General features: G+C 47.4%; 3 protein-coding genes across 6 annotated transcripts; 2 read left to right on the plus strand and 1 right to left on the minus strand.

Moving 5' to 3' along the window:
• Positions 1-990: 990 nt before the first annotated feature.
• Positions 991-4624, plus strand: SURF1 (surfeit 1). Its single transcript, XM_010570846.1, has 6 exons — positions 991-1047; positions 2312-2503; positions 2801-2873; positions 3249-3411; positions 3878-3959; positions 4205-4624. The coding sequence occupies exons 2-6, from the start codon at positions 2316-2318 to the stop codon at positions 4269-4271; spliced, it is 573 nt and encodes a 190-aa protein (XP_010569148.1). The 5' UTR covers positions 991-1047; positions 2312-2315; the 3' UTR covers positions 4272-4624.
• A 779-nt stretch (positions 4625-5403) lies between these two features.
• On the minus strand, positions 5404-9696 carry RPL7A (ribosomal protein L7a). Its single transcript, XM_010570845.1, has 8 exons — positions 9577-9696; positions 8874-8994; positions 8277-8426; positions 7305-7445; positions 6890-6969; positions 6424-6554; positions 5916-5985; positions 5404-5573 (listed from the first exon to the last, which is right to left on the minus strand). Exons 1-8 carry the CDS (start codon positions 9577-9579, stop codon positions 5469-5471), a joined length of 801 nt encoding a protein of 266 aa, XP_010569147.1. The 5' UTR covers positions 9580-9696; the 3' UTR covers positions 5404-5468.
• On the plus strand, positions 9693-16651 carry MED22 (mediator complex subunit 22). Of its 4 annotated transcripts, none has more exons than XM_010570841.1 (4): positions 9693-9848; positions 10352-10432; positions 10797-11005; positions 15176-16651. In XM_010570841.1, the coding sequence occupies exons 1-4, from the start codon at positions 9726-9728 to the stop codon at positions 15366-15368; spliced, it is 606 nt and encodes a 201-aa protein (XP_010569143.1). In that variant the 5' UTR covers positions 9693-9725; the 3' UTR covers positions 15369-16651. The 4 variants fall into 4 exon arrangements, with proteins under 4 accessions (XP_010569143.1, XP_010569144.1, XP_010569146.1 ...); XM_010570842.1 differs by having other exon boundaries at positions 15271-16651; XM_010570844.1 differs by having other exon boundaries at positions 15170-16649.
• Positions 16652-16985: the final 334 nt, after the last annotated feature.

The following is a 16985-nucleotide window of genomic DNA, read 5'->3' on the forward strand; positions in this document are numbered from 1 at the left end:
CTGAGGGGAGCGGGACGGGGAGGGGGACCGGGCTGAGGGGAGCGGGAACGGGCTGAGGGGAGCAGGCCCGGGCTGAGGGGAGCGGGACCGGGACGGGGGCCGGGCTGAGGGGAGCGGGAACGGGCTGAGGGGAGCAGGCCCGGGCTGAGGGGAGCGGCTCCGGGCCGGGTAAGGCCCCGATCCTGTCCAGGGCCCGTCCCCCCGCGGTGCTCGGCACTGTCCGTGCGCCCGGCCGGACTGGCCCATCCACCGCCCTTCGGGTGCCGGGGCCCGGCCGCTGGCCGCGGTGGGTTGGTGCCCCCCTCCTCTGTCGCGGCATGGGGACCGGTTTCACTGCGCTAAAAGTGAGCAGAATCGGTGTCAAAAAGGCTGTAAATTTGTCCTTGTGCTGCTCCAGCATGGTGGGAAGGGCAAGTGCTCGGCTGGCATTTATTTGAAGAACGAATTAAGATGGTGTATACGCTTGCTGATAGCATGGATGGAAAGGGGAAGATCATTTGCTGTGCTATAGTCAGCTCTGTAACTGGAATTTGATTTTATTTTTTTTAAATTATAACCTAACCCGTAGTGTTTCACAGGCAGTTGCTCAGATGAGACTTAGCGCGTAAACAAAATTTCATGCAATCATTGAGGCAACTGGTATCATCTAGCTACAAATTTTACAAAGCAGAGACACTACAAAGGATCTTAAGGATCTTTCTTATTTCATGTAGGTGTCACATTGCTTGATCAGAAGAACATTTTTTGGGTATCCCCTAACTAAAGCAGGTTCTGGTCTGATCCAGCAGACTAAAGGTAAGAACAGATTTGTTTGGGTTTCTGCCCTGTTTCCAACTTATACCAAGAGGTGACATTTCCTGCAGGAATTTGGCATCTCCTCTCCTGTACAAATCCTATTCCTCATTCTGTTTTTCTCTAGATGTTTGTTTGAGGTTCTGCAGACCACGAAGTTCTACAACAGCTGCTGACGCATCTGGAGAGGACATTGTACTCAAATGGGGCCTTTTCCTGGTCCCTCTGACCACATTCTGTCTCGGCACATGGCAGGTACAAATAAATACTTCATTTTTTCAAGAGATGAGCATTTGAGGTCTGCCAGGTTTTGCCATCTCTGGCTGTTTAATTCAAATCACATACAGGTTAAAGATTTGATGTTATTTTACCTACCTTTCTGTTTTCCAAGTGTCCATTTGCAAGTCTTTAAAGGAAAGATTCTTATTTTTTACACCTGCATTTCAGTATAAATATTTCCTCAAATTAAAGTCAGTAGACTCCATTTCCATATCTCCAATTACCCTGCTTTAGGGTCAGAGGAGAAACTTATGAGAAAGATTTTAAGGCTTGCTGGGGTTATTGCATTGCTCTGTTCTACCACAAGGAATTACTTTTGTGTTTGTGTACTTTCAGGTTCAGCGACGAAAGTGGAAATTAGATTTGATTGCACAACTGGCATCAAGAATTACATCAGAGCCCATCCCTCTGACATTAGAGTACGGAACCTGAGATAGTTTATTGTCTACAGAGCACTGACAGTGTGCTGGGGATATTAGATATGGTCCCTGCACTAATGAGCTTATGCTAAGCTAAACTGCATGAAAATGAAGGAATGCAATGGGAATCAGGACATGCAAGCAAATTAGAGAGATAGACATCCTGTTAAATTTTCTTATTTTTAGTAAAAGAATAAGTGAACACTTCCCTATGGGATACTTTAAATGCATGTAAAAAGGATTAATCTCTGTTCAGGAGAATGTAGTATGTAGTTCATACCATATGTAATCCTCCTGGACAAGGAGGACTTGGTAGCTGGTGTCTGTGATGTCCCACAGGGATTATTCCTGCAACAGGGAGTCTTGGATCAATAGCAGGCCCTGCCCCAGGTGTGGAGCAGTTGTGTTAGATATGAGACAGATTTTTAAGGTCACTTGGCCATATGGCACAACTGTCAAAACAGTTCAGTTGTTCGATTTCATGGTCTGGGATGGGAAAGAAACGCTCCCTGTTGGCTGGATGCACATGCAGCCTATCCACCTGCTGATCAGTGGTGTGTGACATTGAAGTGGCACTGGGTTACAGGTATCATGGCAAAGAACTGTTCTCTGGATACTCACGATCATCTCGATTTGATTCACTGTGATAGTAATAAAATATTAAGCCAGCTGCTTATTCCACGAGGTGTTTTGTCTTCTGTTTCTGTCTGGCAACTGACTGTAGAGTGAACCATTAGGGAAAAGGAGAATCCCACAATAAAATCCCCTAATTTGATTTGCCTGTCGCAGCCATGATTTTGTTTTCATACTGTTCCATGCAGCCCCATGGAATTGAAGGAATTGGAGTACAGACCTGTAAAGGTCCGAGGGCATTTTGATCACTCCAAGGAGCTGTATATTTTGCCACGGTCACTTGTGGACCCTGAGCGAGAAGCCAGAGAAGCCGGGCGACTGACATCCCACCCGGAAAATGGAGCAAACGTCATTACTCCTTTCTACTGCACAGAACTAGGGTAAGTTAATGAAAGTCATGGTTCTTGTGAGAAACTTACTTCTCTTTTGAAAAGCCGAATCACGGTGGTTGGGTTTATATAAATCAGTCCTCCCTTAAAAGGAATCTCTTACAGTCTGTTAGGTCACTGAGGCTTGATTTGAAATTGTATTTAAATTCCCCTATAATGTGCTCTGAGATGACAAAAAAAAGTGGTACCAAACATATGGGTTGCTTCTTCCTTTGGTACTTAGTTCTAGGCAGCAGGAGGAATAAACTTCCTTTCACTCATGAGCCATATTTCTTTATGCAACTCTAGGGTCACAATTTTAGTCAACCGAGGATTTGTGCCCAAAAAGAAAATGAAACCGGAGACCAGGCTGAAGGGACAGGTAAGGGGGATACAGGGAATGTCATGTGTTACTTTTTGCCCTTTGATAACCCAGAGGCACTCCTGACAAACCCAGAAAGGCAGCAGCCATGTTCCGCATCACGGGAGGTTACTTGAAACAGTCATTGTGCTTCTCAAAGGCAGCAAACCTTTTCTTCCCACCTTATTGTTAAGTAAATAATGCTTTTTACAAACGGAGCTGTTCCTGATCTGCTTTTTTCCCTGCTGTGTTACAGTACTACCCCACTGCAGGGCATAACCACTTGATTTATAATCAGACCCCGCAAGAGCCCTATTTTTCTACCAGGACCTGGTATGCCAGAATATGAAATGAACCTTGAAAGATTCCTTTTTTCTCCTCTGCACTTCTCTTCAGATTGAAGGTGAAATTGATCTCACTGGGGTGGTGAGGTTATCAGAAACCCGGAAACCTTTTGTGCCTGAAAATAACATTGAGAAAAACCGCTGGCACTACCGTGACCTGGAGGCTATGGCAAAGGTGACCGGCGCTGAGCCCATCTTTATCGATGCAGATTTCAGTAAGTCACAGAGGAACCCAACCCCATGTCCAATTTACATTGGTCTCCCTCCCCTTACTTTCAAGTAGTTATTTACCCATGGCACTTGGAAAGGTAGAATCATAGAATCATTTAGGTTGGAAAAGACCTTCAAGATCAAGTCCAACAAGGTATTGCATCTTTCTCTTCTCTTTGTGTGCTCTGCTAGGTCTGCTATTTTGAAGGTGATAGGCAGCCAGCACTGGGAAACGGTAGCACGCTCAGAGTGGTGCAGGTTGTGTTTGATGCCTAGAGCACAACCAGCCACTTGCTGTAGGGCCGCCTGCCCCACAGCTCTGGCTTTGCTGGGAACTTGGGAACACTATTGCCGAGGAAGAGGAGCAGGGTATCCACATGACTGACCACCTTCATCCCGTTTCTCACAGCAAGGGCAGCTCTACGCAATGCAGACTAGAGATTTAACTTGTGCACTGTGTTGTACCTACAGGAAGCACAGTCCCAGGGGGGCCCATCGGAGGCCAGACAAGAGTGAGCCTGAGAAACGAGCACATGCAGTACATCATCACCTGGTGAGTTACCCAGCCCGCGTTTGACCTTCCATGTATTTCTTTTGAATGTAAGGCTTTGCCTGGCATTCTTGCTCCTGCACCAGTGAGACTGTATGAGCCCTTAAGCTCCAAAAGCCTAAAGCTTTAACCTAAGTAACATTTGCACAGTGATTTGACAGGTTTTGTGTCTTATTGCACCGCAGCTGACTTAGGGAGATCCCATCCATCTTGAAAAGGTGTAAATGTGGTTTTGTTTTCTTTCATAGGTATGGCTTATGCGCTGCAACTTCATTCTTGTGGTACAGAAAATTTATACAAAAGATACCTCTGTGAAAGGAAGGGCTAGTTTCTTCTCTTCTGTACTACAGACTGCTGTCTTTTTTATAAAAGTCTGCTCTTGACTGATCGGTCCTGAATAACTGAAGCACCCAGAGTTTCAGGGCAACATGTTCAGTAAATATATGCAGCTATGAAGCTGCAAATGGACTTCAGGCAACTGATGCAGACTCTTGAGCTCCTAGCAGTGTGATTCTGGCTGCAGCTTGGAAGCACTGAACTTCAAAATTCTTAAGTGGCTGTTGAGACTATTGCATAGAAATCAGCTTCAACTAGAAATCTCAAGGATACACTTTTCTAGTGTGGCTGATTTCAAGTTTTTAACTTCTCCGCTGCTGTATTTTCCAAAAGATGGCAAGGGATTTTGTGAATCACAGTTCCTTCGTACTAAGCAGTCATTCGTGAAGTCAGGAGTGGTTCACAGCAGTTGCATCGGAATAAATAAAGGGCTGTGTGACTCACATTGTGTGTCTTGCATCTTAACAGGGACAGACCTGAATTAAAGGTTACTGTGGATACTAGAGTCTAGCTGGGTAGGGCAGCCTGTGGCTTGCAAGAGCATGATAAGGGCCAGCAAAAACAAGCAGCGGCCATCTCACCTGGAGCCTTATCAAGCTTGGTAGCTTACAACAACTCCACAAGACGAAGTCAGCAGTCAGGAAAGAACAGAAGGACAAAAAGGTCTAGATTCTTTCCCGACTTCAGCCTGACCATTCTTGCCCTGGAAGAGGTATTACAGACCTCCTCATGGGAGGTCCCCAGCTGGTTAGCCTGGTGAAGTGTTCTAACACCCTATACAACCCATACCATAACTAAGTCTAAGTACTAAGGGAGATGATCTAGAGCCATTCCCAATTGAGAGGTATTTGCATAAGCAAGCTAGGCTTAAAGCCAGAACTAGCCTATCCCATGCAACTTCATGATCACATAGTATGCACAGCTGAGCCACTGTTGATGGGCTATGTGTTCAGAGAGGAATTGTGACATAGGACTAATAGTTAAGGGCAGTTGTTCCAAGTCATCACCTGCTCTATGCAACTGTTTCTGTGTGGCACTATTCAATCATTTGATGAAAGGCAATGCTAATGTGCTACCTGCTGCCTGGAACACTCCCATTAACAGAGACCACTGAAACTTCATCTGGGGGTTTATTCTTTTTATGTACAGAAAACACGGTACCAATCCAGTACATCTTTAGCCCAGCTTAGTAGCCAGTTCTTTAGCCTTTGCTTTTTCAAGCTTAGCAATACGAGCCACTGATTTTGGACCCAAGACGTTACCACCCCAGTGACGACGGATCTGCAAAAAAGTGGGAACAGGTTAGACGCTTCGTACAGTCTCTTACTACATTCAACCAACTAGCTCAATCCCACTCTTTTGTGCACAAGGGGAAAAGCTTCCTCAACTAGGAAGCCCTACACATTTCAAGCAGTGAACTAACATTTCAGGGCAGCACAGAGAATGTACCCCACCCTCAGGTAAAGAATCTGGATACATCATAAGCAAATCTAGGTACACTACACCCAACAGGCTTTAAGCTGTTGTCACTATGTCTGAAATAATCTGCATTTCACTGGGAAGCTTTTGGGGATGTTAACAGTACAAACTGAAAGACAAGGCTAGCAGCACAGAGAATCTTACCTCGTCGTATCTGTCATTGTAGTTGGTCTTAACAGCCTCCACCAGCTTTGCAAGGGCTCCCTTATCCTCCCTGTTGGTGATAGTTTTAGTTCCCTTAGAGCCTCAATTTAACATTTTCCGTAACTCTTATGCCTCAGGATTTAAGAGCTCGTAGTGGCAACATGGTTTTTCAGGTTAAGCGTAAGCGGCATTTGTCAAGGGGTAATCACTCCAAACATCAATGCTTTAGGAACCTGCACTGCTCAGATTAAGGTTAATAGTTCCATCTATGTATTAGAGTAAACACCCATTTTGGTAAGCCAAAGTAATCTCTATCTTCAGGATCCAACAGAGCTCTTAATACAAAAGGACATCTATATTATACATTATAGAGGCAGTATTTTATTTATTCTTACTACTTTAAAACTACACAGACCCAAGTTTGCTATCCATCTGCCCTACAGTCTGTGTTTATGGGCAGTTTGCTTTCTCCACTACAGAGAATCAAGCCAGCACACAGAATACTTACGGGTTAACTTGTGTGAAAGCAACAGAGGTACAGGTTTTCCTGTGGACCAGTCGCCCCAGTCTGGCTTTGCCCTTGATGATGCAGTATGGCACTCCCATCTTGCGGCACAGAGCAGGCAAGAAGACCACCAGCTGAAAAGAAAGGGAGCATGCTGTGTAACTGAGGGAGAACATCTTTTTATTCTTTGAATCAGCCTGGGCTGTGGCAATTGCTCAGTGTTAAAAAGCTCGTTTTGCTCTTCATTGTTGAGTCAGGTGAAGAAATTCATACATCATTGCAAGGGCCAAGCCTCATTGTAATACCAGGACAACTACGAACATGCGCAAGTATTCCAGTTCTGGTAATTTATGCATTCTCTTTTCGTGCAATAGATTTGTCCTAAAATGCATTTTCACCCCAAGCGTAGTTCTGACCTCAGCTTAAGTTACACCGGTAGCCCATAACATCTACCAGCGAGTATGCTTACCTCAATGGGGTCTACATCGTGGGCAATAACTACAAGCTGAGCTTTCTTGTTCTCTACCAGAGTCGTGACACTGTTAATACCTGAAAAACAAGTTATAGGTAAGCTTTGATTCCACTCAGTCTATTTTCAGAGCTTTCATATAAGTCTCATACAACCAGCTCAGATTCCATAGTGCAGCTTCAAAGTTCTGAAAACTTCTCACATCCATTCAGTAGCACAGAGAGGATATTCCACGGACAATTTGCTAAAGCTCAGGGTTAAAAAGCTCGTCTATTTTGCTCTTCACTTTGAGCTCAGGTGAAGAAATTCATACATCATTGCAATAGCTTGTCCAATCCTGTTTGGTTAGAGCAGAGCTCTAACCAAGTACTACACTCCCGTATGTGCAAGCAGCCAAGTCCACGTACAAAGTTACCTGCTCGGAGGACCGGTGGCCGCTTAGTCGGTGCATCTCCCTTTCCTGCAGCTTTCTGCTCAGCACGAGCCAGTAGCCTCTGCTTCTTCTCTTGCTTATTTTCTGGCCTATATTTGTGCGCCAGCTTCAGCAGCTGCGTAGCTAGAAGAGAACATCTACTAGTTAGTTAGTTGCATGACCTAAAAATCTAAGCATTACTTTTTAAAACACTGAAGTGCATCAGCGATCTTGGTGGTTGTCATCAAGTGTATTTAGACAGCAAAAAGTTAGCATCATTTGCACACTGCAAGAGCAGAACTAGCAGAGTGCCTCTAGAGCCCATATTTACCTCTACATGCACCTCTGTTGGCAGTGAGAGCTCCTTCACTGTTTGGATGAGGAAATGCCTGTGGACCCCCACAGCAATTATGGTTAAAGGTGGTGCACTTTCTCCTTTAAAGCAAGCAACATCTACGAGGGAGTTACTCTACATGGGCTGAAAGTTTCTTGAATAGACACTGTCACCTGGAAAAGACTATTTACTCGTTTCACAGAAGACCCTGAAGTCCCTTCTTCCCCCATATCAATGTCAGTCTGCAGGATGCTGGCTTTCCCCCCAACGCCTGCACTCATACAGGTTTCTTAAACTATCTGTTTACACAACCCTACGTGGTTCTACATCAAGCTGGAAAAATGGATTACGATGGAAACAGGCAGTTAAGATAACCCTGGGTTTGGGTTGTTAAGTAGGAGCTTTGGTATTTTCTATTCCCTTTTCAAAGTACACAGCAGCTATCAAGACTTAAGCCAGCAAATTCAGACAGCAGCTTGCTGCTGACATCACCCCAGTCACTACTAAAGCCGCCCTAAAATGCTTCCAAAGATACTCTCCAGCTTACCTTTGTTAAATCTTATTTTGGTTTCTTTCCTCTTCTCTGAGGCATATCCCATCAATGACCCAAGTTAAGAAAACTTTGTGGGGCACATCCTTACCTGTCTGGCGGTCCAAAGCCTGAGTGAACTGGTTAATGGCAGGAGGCACCTTCAAGCGTTTGTAAAGAATGGACCTCTGGCGCTGCAGTCTGATGTAGCGCGGCCATTTCACAAAACGTGTGAGATCACGCTTCGGCTGGATATCCTGTCCTAAAAATAAAAAGTTTAACTCACAGCTGTTCCAAACCCACAGAGCAACAGCATGGAATAGGCACGAGTGCATCAGTGATCTTGGTGGTGATATGTCAGCACTATCACTCAGATAGCAAATATTCTTTCACATCATCTGCACACCGTACAAAAATGGCACTACAGGAGTCTGAATTGATTCACCGCAACATGTGGCAAAGAACAAGATTCATCGCAAGAGACTCAAATAACAAATCTTTGTAATACAGAAAATTCAGCGAGTTGTCCATAGCCACTGTCATATACCTAATGAAGGACAGATCTTAACTGCAGGCAGCAAGGCAACTGCCTCCATCACTGTCTCCACTCTACAGCTTTATTACAATATGCTTCTGTTTACAGTTAAGGCATCTGCCCATAAAGCAAAAAAAATCCTTGAGCAAGTAGCCCAAATATTCACTTACTCACCAATGCCAAAGTTCTTGGGCCTCTTCTCAAAGAGGGGATTGACAACCTTCTTGGCCTCCTGCTTCTTGACTACAGCAGGGGCCGGTGCCACCTTCTTGCCCTTGGCCTTCTTTCCTTTCGGCTGCAAGAAAGAAAGGAATATGCTCTTCCTTCTTTTGCCTCCAATACTGATGTACTTGAAAGAGCTTTCAGTCCACCTTGGAAATGCATTTTCCCAGGCATTTCACCAGCCTGGCAGTCTCCCAGCCTAGCCTTGCTCTTGCAGAGATAAAATCCTTCGCTTTGGCTTTAAAAGGTTTATGAACCTCCCGTTTAAAACCGCCTGTGATCTCCTCGGCCGGGCAGCAATCGCCCAGCCCAGCGCTCCCGGACACCCCCAGCAACCGAGCCACCCCCACCGCGGGTTACCGGCCACCGAGCCCGGCCCGGGATCCACCCTACACCGGGAAAAACGCTGCGGCCTGGCCGGGCTGCCCCGCTCACAGCGGCCCGCGCTGCGCGGCCGCCCCGCTGCGGGCGGGTAGGCCCCGACCCGGCCTCCCCCGGCCCCGGCCCCGACCCCGGTCACCGCAAACCGGGCACGAAACACCCCTCCCGGATACCGAGCACCCGCACGGCTCTCCCCGCCGGGCCGCGGCCCAGCGATGCAGGCGGATGGCGGCGGATGAACCCCAGCCCCCGCCCCGCGCCGGCCGCCACTCACCATCTTGGACTGAGGAAGAGAAAGGGGAAGCGGTGCATGCTGGGAAATATCTATGGGGCGCGACGTCTCGCGAGAGGACGGCGGCGTGGCGCGCGGCGGGGCGCGGCCAGGGGAGGTCCGAGAGGGGCGGAGCGGGGCCGCGGGCCGCCATGGCGCAGCAGCGGGTGCTGCCGCAGAGCAAGGAGACCCTGCTGCAGTCCTACAACAAGCGCCTCAAGGACGACGTCAAGTCCATCATGGATAACTTCACCGAAATCATCAAGACGGCTAAGGTGGGCAGGGGCCGTAGCCGAGCCCCGAGGCGGCCGGGGGAGCAGCCGGGCTCCTGAGGGGAGAGGGGCGGGTTTTCCCCGGGGGGGCGGCTCTGAGGGGAGAGCGGGGCCCCTGAGGGGAGACCGGGCCCCTGAGGGGAGAGCGGCCGCCGCCCTGCAACCGGGGGTGGCCGTGAGGAGAGAGCGGGGCCCCTGAGAGGAGGGCGGGGGGCAGCGGCGGGTCTCTCTCCCGGTTGCCCTGAGGGAAGAGGGTTCTTTCCCCAGGGCGGGCGGCGGTCGGTTCTCCCCGGCTGCTGCTGGCCTCCCTGCCTCTGCCCTGGTGTTGCTGAACGGGGGAGAACGGCGGGGAGGGTAGCAAAGATGATTCGCGGGTGCTGTAGAGTCCAGAGGCCACCCCAAAGATTCCTTGTGTGGATTGAAGTGAAATGAGTTGCCTTATAATGTAGTGATTGCGTATCAGGATTTTAGTATGTAAAGGTGGTTATGTACACGTTTTTCTTTAGATTGAGGATGAAACTCAAGTCTCTCGAGCAACCCAGGGTGAACAAGATAACTATGAGATGCATGTCAGAGCTGCAAACATTGTGAGTAGCATCTGCTGTTCAAATCTGTGGGTAGCATGTCCTGCAGGTACTGTTGGTTTCATTGTTGCATCTTGGGTAGCCCTTATAACTCTTACTAGGTCTGCTGCTAGAAGAGTAACCTGATATTTGGGGTGGCTGTCAGGTGAATCCCTTCTCTAGGGGGAAAGCTGGGGTAGCCTGGCTTGTAAGCTACAGGCTTCTGTCAGAATCCTCACGTAATGTGGGAGTTTCTACTTTATTCAGGGCTTAGGCTGAAAGAGCAGCTTGGGAGATCTTGTTTTAGAATTGGAGCAAAGCACTGTTTTGATATACTGTGTGCTGTGTGATTTTTTTTTTTTTTTTTTTTCCCTGTCCCTGCTATAAGGTCCGAGCTGGTGAGTCCCTGATGAAACTTGTGTCTGACCTGAAGCAGTTCTTGATCCTCAATGATTTCCCCTCTGTGAATGAAGCTATCAACCAGCGCAACCAGCAGCTGAGAAGCTTGCAGGAGGAATGTGACAAGAAGTTGATTGCACTACGAGATGAGATCTCCATTGACCTGTACGAGCTAGAAGAAGAATATTACTCTTCCAGGTACAAATAGGGCAGTGGACTTCTGCCTTATGATACCAGCCCTTTTGGGGTAGTTAGTCCAGACAAACAAGTAGTCCTTAGAGTACAGGTCTTGAGAATGTTCCCAACAACATTTCACTCCTGTTTTTAATTAGGTTAAACTCTTTTTCTGCAACTAAAGCAACTGCCTTTTCCTTGTAGATATCCTACAGGGTATAAATGTCATGGTGAAGGAGGTATTCACAGCGTCCCACTCTAGGTGCCTGCTTTAGTTGGCTAGATTTGACAGATAATTTGCTTAGGCTTCTTCTGTAATCCTTGTAAAAGGAGGTGAATTTCCTTGGGGTATAGGCTTCTGTCTGAGTATTCTTCTGGAGAAGCCTCTGTCTCCTTGGAGAGACTAGCTTGCTGAGCTGGGTCCTCATGTTAGATGAGAGAACCATGTCTTCGTCTTCCTGGTGAGTTCTTTCCCAAGTGACCTGGTTACACAGCGTGCCTTTTCCCTTGTAGTCCACTGCGCCCAGCTGCCTGGAGTGCTGTTGGGGTGAGCATTTGAAATGAGCAAAAAAGTCTTGCTCAGTTTCATTGAATTATGAAGTATTGTGATAGGATTTTTAATGAGGAAGATTATTACTGATCTGTTTGTGGGATTTTTAATGTTTTTAAAAGACTATAAGAAAACAGGCTTTAGAGAATTCAGACACTTTATTTTTTTATTTTCTGTCATGCACTCCAGCACTTCTAGTTGATGATGCAGTAAATGAAAGCAGGAGAAAACAAATGAGAACCTGATTGACTGCACTGTCCAAGCTAAGTGAAGTCAGTGCAATAATGCTATGACTTCTAAACAAAAACTTAACTTTTGAAAACCTTCTTTAGAATTTTAATGACCAGGCTTTCTATTTTTGCCTTTCCCTCCTTTCTAAAAATGCTGAATGCCTATAACCCCAGCTAAGTCAACTAAAACCCTAATTACTCAATATCTTTGTAAGTTAGGACATTATTTATGGGTTAATATATGTATTTTAAGAGTGAAAAGATACTGATATGACATAGCTTAGGAATGGCTATGACATCAGAAGAAAACTTGAGGTAAAAGTCCAGAGTTGTTTTTCAAACTTGACTCATTTTTCTGGGGGGGTGGCAAGGGATCCTAGAAATATCTCAGAAATGAAGAGTGATGGTCGCAAACCCAAGCACCAGTCCAGGCCCTGATAGGTCAGGGGTGCATCCACTACATAGGCTGCATACAGCACAGCAGCGAGCTGTATCCAAAGCGATGCAGTGTGGGATGATAGTGCCTCACGTGTGCCAGACATGCTTCCCTCACACTGTCACCAGACTGCCACTACTGTGTGTTGGTAGCTTTAAGTTCTGGGCTAAGGGGTTCTGACCATGCTGACATGGTCTGTTCACCTGCCTGGCACCAGACACCATGTAGAGCAACCCTTTGCAACAAAACTAACATCTAAGCACAAACGTTGGCATATACCAAATGGATTTGCCTTTGTGCTCTTTCTTAGAAGAGTGGTCATGAGGTGAGGAAACTTTGCAACTCTACAGAGCTATGATCCCTCCACTGAAACCTGTTATCATGTAGCACTTAGTCGTTTGCTTTTAGCACTTACTCCCTTCCTGTGCTCTTTCTTGTCTTTTTCTGCACCAAAGAAATTGTGTGTGTGTAAATATAGAAACAGTGATTTATTCAAAGTCCTTTTATAACTAGAGTACTAAGATATTTTTAATGAAACCTTATTGTCTAATGTGGGGAAAAAGGGGTTCTGTTATGTCACATAGTCGTAGAGTGATAATCTTGTTTAAATGGCTCTAAATGCAATAGCTGGTTTGCCCACAAATGGGCATTCTCTGCTGTCCCGGGAGCCCAGCGGGGTTGCCCCTCCGTACCATCTGTTACTTTCTCATGGGGCTTGATCCCACAGGATTTATAAAGAGGCATGCAGTCCCGTGAGGCCAGGACATGGGTTCCATACAGCCATGCTGCCATACTGCTCTCCTGCGCTCCAGTTTCCCTGAAGGTCACTGGTTAGTTTAGTTTAGGTCTTCCCTCCAGGGAAGGCTGTAGAAAAGAGCACCTCCAGGTGCTGCAGAGCTGAGAGCTGCCTGCCCTGTGCTGTGTAGCTTGTTTGGTCCCTGTGCACTGCTCCTGATGGCTGTGAAAAAAAAACTGTGGAAGGGAGCGTCTCCTGCCCAGCATTTGTCACTGCCATTGTGCTAAGGGGGCTTAGGAGGGAGCCCCTTGCCCACAGCGAGTAACTAATAGGATGCACCTCAGGTGTAGGGTCAGGTTTCATTGCTAGGGTTTTCATGTGTACGTGGGGGTTTTAATGAGGAGACCTGAAAGCAGATCCTTGAAACTAAAGCTGAGTAGATTGTTCTGAAGGAATCTTTGCTTTCAGACCCTGTCTTCAAGTAGTTTCCTAGAGCTGTTCCTCTGCACACAGACCTGGCTGCATGCGCCAAGGGGGAGTAGTAAAGTCCCTCGCACTGAGAAACCCTCAGTCAAAGGACAGAGTAATAGGTTGGGCAGTGCTGTTGTGGGCTGTGCAGTAGCTGCTTATTCACCCTGACTTTTGAGGAGTGTTACGTGAGAGGCGAAGCTTAGACTTTTGGAACTGTTCTAACGGGAGCAGCAGGAGAAGCAGTTGTGCTTCTGACGCAGCTGAACTTTTCTTTGTAACTCCCCTGCCAAGATGCGGTGGATGCTGTGGCCAGATTTTCCTTGGAAACCATGGCCTGAGGTCTAAGACTGACAGAAAAGGACTCATAGTTCTGGTTCAGTCCTGAAGGTCTTTGCTAATTGAACCCAGCTTTGCTGTGTGTGGAGGACAGTAGGGAAGGGTGGTCTTCCAAGGCATTTTACAAAGGCCCCAGATATAAAGCCTGTGTCCACTGCCTTGTCATTTCTACTGCAAAACCAGCTGGGTGATGCTGCCAGAAGAGAGCTCAGAAGTAGATGCTTGCAACTAGTGCTTTGTGTGCTTACTCCCCAAAGCGGTAACTCCAAGTCCAGCTTGCCTTTTCTCATCCTAAACCCCAAACTTGCATTTATGTTCCATTGCTCCCTCCTCTGAGATCACAGGAGCTGTCTTGAGTGTGGGGTTAAATCTCAACATGTTTCATGTTTGTGCAATTTGAAGTGTCTCATATTTCTACACCCAAAATATTTCCCTAAGCATCTATTCAAGTCCATACATTAAAAATGTAAATAAAGCTGCAACAACAAAATCACTTGACCCATTGGGTTTGTTTTACTGTGAACGCAAGCTGCTTTCCGCTCCAGCACTCGCTTTGTCTTGGGTGTCTCATGTGTGTACAGCTCCTTCTTCTCTTTGGAATTTGTTTTTGTTTTGTTCCAGTTTCTTCCATCATTTTTCTTTTTAGTTTTGGCCCTTCCACATTGCGTTTTCCTCAGAGCACAGGCAAGAATTAGCCAGTTGTTTAAAAACATTACTTTCCCACACTGCTGGTTCATCCAGCTCTGTAGTCTACAGCAGTCAAATCCAGCAAGCTGCTTTTAGGAGAACAGCTCAGGTTCTGCTGAAAATGGTAGGAGCCATCAGAACTTTATAATCAGGCTGCGGAGCTTCCACAGAAGACCCAGACCTTCTGTGGAGCACTTTATTGAAAGGGCAAGGGTGCAAATAGGTTTCTTCTTTATTATGACAGGGGCAGGCCCTGAAACAATTGTGCCAGCTTTTCTGCTGAACTTAAATTAGAGCAGGATTTCTATTTTTTATCTCACATAGGTCATGATCTAATTCCAAGTACAATAATAATGAATGGGGTCCTCACCTCACGCAAATCAGTAGCAGAACTCCCATCTTCGGGGTGCTAGGACCTCAGCCCAGATCTTTCCAGGGACTTAGAGCGTCTGATTTAGAATTGAGCCTCTGTTTCAGTTTGTAGCAACAGTTTTGTCTCTGAAATTCGACTGATCCTCACCAGGCCCACAAGGTTCAAGACCAGCTCTTAAGGGTATCTTAGGGAAGGCCAGTGTCACAAGACTTGTGATGAATTTGTGATCACAGACCTTACACCCATGAGTGGGGTTTTTTGCCATTTTCTTAATGCTTTGCTTCTGTCTTGCTTCCCCCACCCTTTCCCTCCCTCCCCTCCTCTCTTACTGCACCTGCTGTCTCTCCTTACTGGGGTTGTTCTGGAAAGCTACAGTCTGTGTGACAGCAATGATCTTCCACTGTGCGAAGCCTACTGGAGACAAGACTTTGCCACGCTGTCCCCCGAAAGCCTCTCCATGCCTCTGACAGCTGCCACAGCAGAGCAGAGCGTTGCTACCTCCCAGAGCTCAACCCCATCGCACCCTCACGTGAACGGGCACGGGGCAGGCCCCACGGAGCACTCCTGAAGAGGATCCTCTGCTGCTGAACGCGGCACTGCGCTGCTGCAAGTCTTCCACCTGCTGTACTGAGCAAGCGTCTCCTGCTGTCAGGAGAAGGCCTGGAGCTGTGTTTGTAGGTTTCTGCTCACTGGATAGCCACAGTGCTTTCTCTGTCCCTGGGACATTGCTATGAGTGTTCGTCTCCCTTAAGAGACCGTGATAAGTAAATACAGAGTTGATTGCTCTGACAAGTTAGTTAGGTTTGCTTTTACATGATAGTTATGTGTAGAGTTCATTAGAAATCCAGTTTGTTTCCATGTGAATCTCAGTAAGTACATGCAGGAGTGTGGGGAGTTGAATTTGTTTGGGATAAACTTGAGCCAAATGTGGGGGCAGCGAGTGTTTTGGGGTTTTTACCCTGCTTCCCAAAGTTACTGACATTCTGGCTGCTTTAAAGCTCTCTCAGGATGGCCTCTGACAACCTCCGTTCTACTTAATTAGGGTAAGAATATTGTTGTATTTTTTTTTAGTCAGCAGTCTTCACTGTCAGAGTGCTTCACAAACTTGAACTTCTTGCTAGCAGCCGTTTGGGAGGAGACTCTCAGGAGACCCTTATCAAAGAGCAGTATTCTCCCTTTCAAAGAGGAAAGGGCACACTGAGGAATCAGACTGAGGTATTGATGATGCCATTTGCTCGAGGCCCCAGAGAGAAGCCATGACATGCTTTAGTCTGATTCTGTCCTCAGCGTTTACACAGAAGCTTTCTATTAACATAGCCTGAGCTAACATGAAGCCAGTGTTTGCATGGGCTAATAGTTTTGTCTAATAAAAAAGTCTGGAGGTGACTGGGCCATATGGAGCTGTGAGGGAATCTCTGTTACTCTCGCAGTTTCCTTCGAGACGCAGTTGGTGCTTTGCCTGCAGCTGTGCAGTAGCGTGGCACTTCTTCGGCCCTTCCCTGTTGCGGTGGTTCTGCGTTGACTGGATGCGGGATGTAGTTGAACTGGAATAGGGTTGTGACAGCTCAGTGTGGTGGGCACCGTGGAGCTGCGGCTGCATTCCAGTAGCTGAGCTGAGCTTCCCTGGCATTCTGCTGCAGCGTCTCACTTCTTAGGATGTGAATTTTGGTCCATGTTTTGACTTCGTTTTCTTCCATTCCATTTATTTTTGTAATTAGGTGGTTTAATAAAACTAACTCTTTTGTATAATTTTTAAGGCGTGTGTTTTCAGCCACGGGGCTTTGTGAAAACAGGACAATGCTGACTGTGCCCAAGCGCTGGGATGCGTCTGTGTGTGTGTGTCCCCGGGTTTTGGAGACACACACACACCCCCCCCCACTGTCGCTGCATGGGGGCTGCAGTCCTGCCGCTGTACGGGGCACCCGCACCCCCACGAACCGATACAGCCCCGTCTCCTCCGACCCAGTCACCGCCGAGTAAGGGCCCGGGGCCTGCAGACGGGAGCCGAACCGGGCCGGGGGGGCTACCTACGGCTGCGCTCGGGGGATGCTGCTGGCGGGCGGCGGGGCGGCCCGAGCACACCCCCACACACACCCCGCCGTCTGTCCGGGACGCCCCGAGGCCCAGCGGCAGAGCCCCGGCGGGGGGAAAGGCCGGCGAGGCGGCTCTCGGGACCGGCTCCCTT

The sequence above is a fragment of the Haliaeetus leucocephalus genome, unplaced genomic scaffold, assembly GCF_000737465.1.
Source record: "Haliaeetus leucocephalus isolate CR32 unplaced genomic scaffold, Haliaeetus_leucocephalus-4.0 Scaffold306, whole genome shotgun sequence".
NCBI classification, from domain to species: domain Eukaryota; kingdom Metazoa; phylum Chordata; class Aves; order Accipitriformes; family Accipitridae; genus Haliaeetus; species Haliaeetus leucocephalus.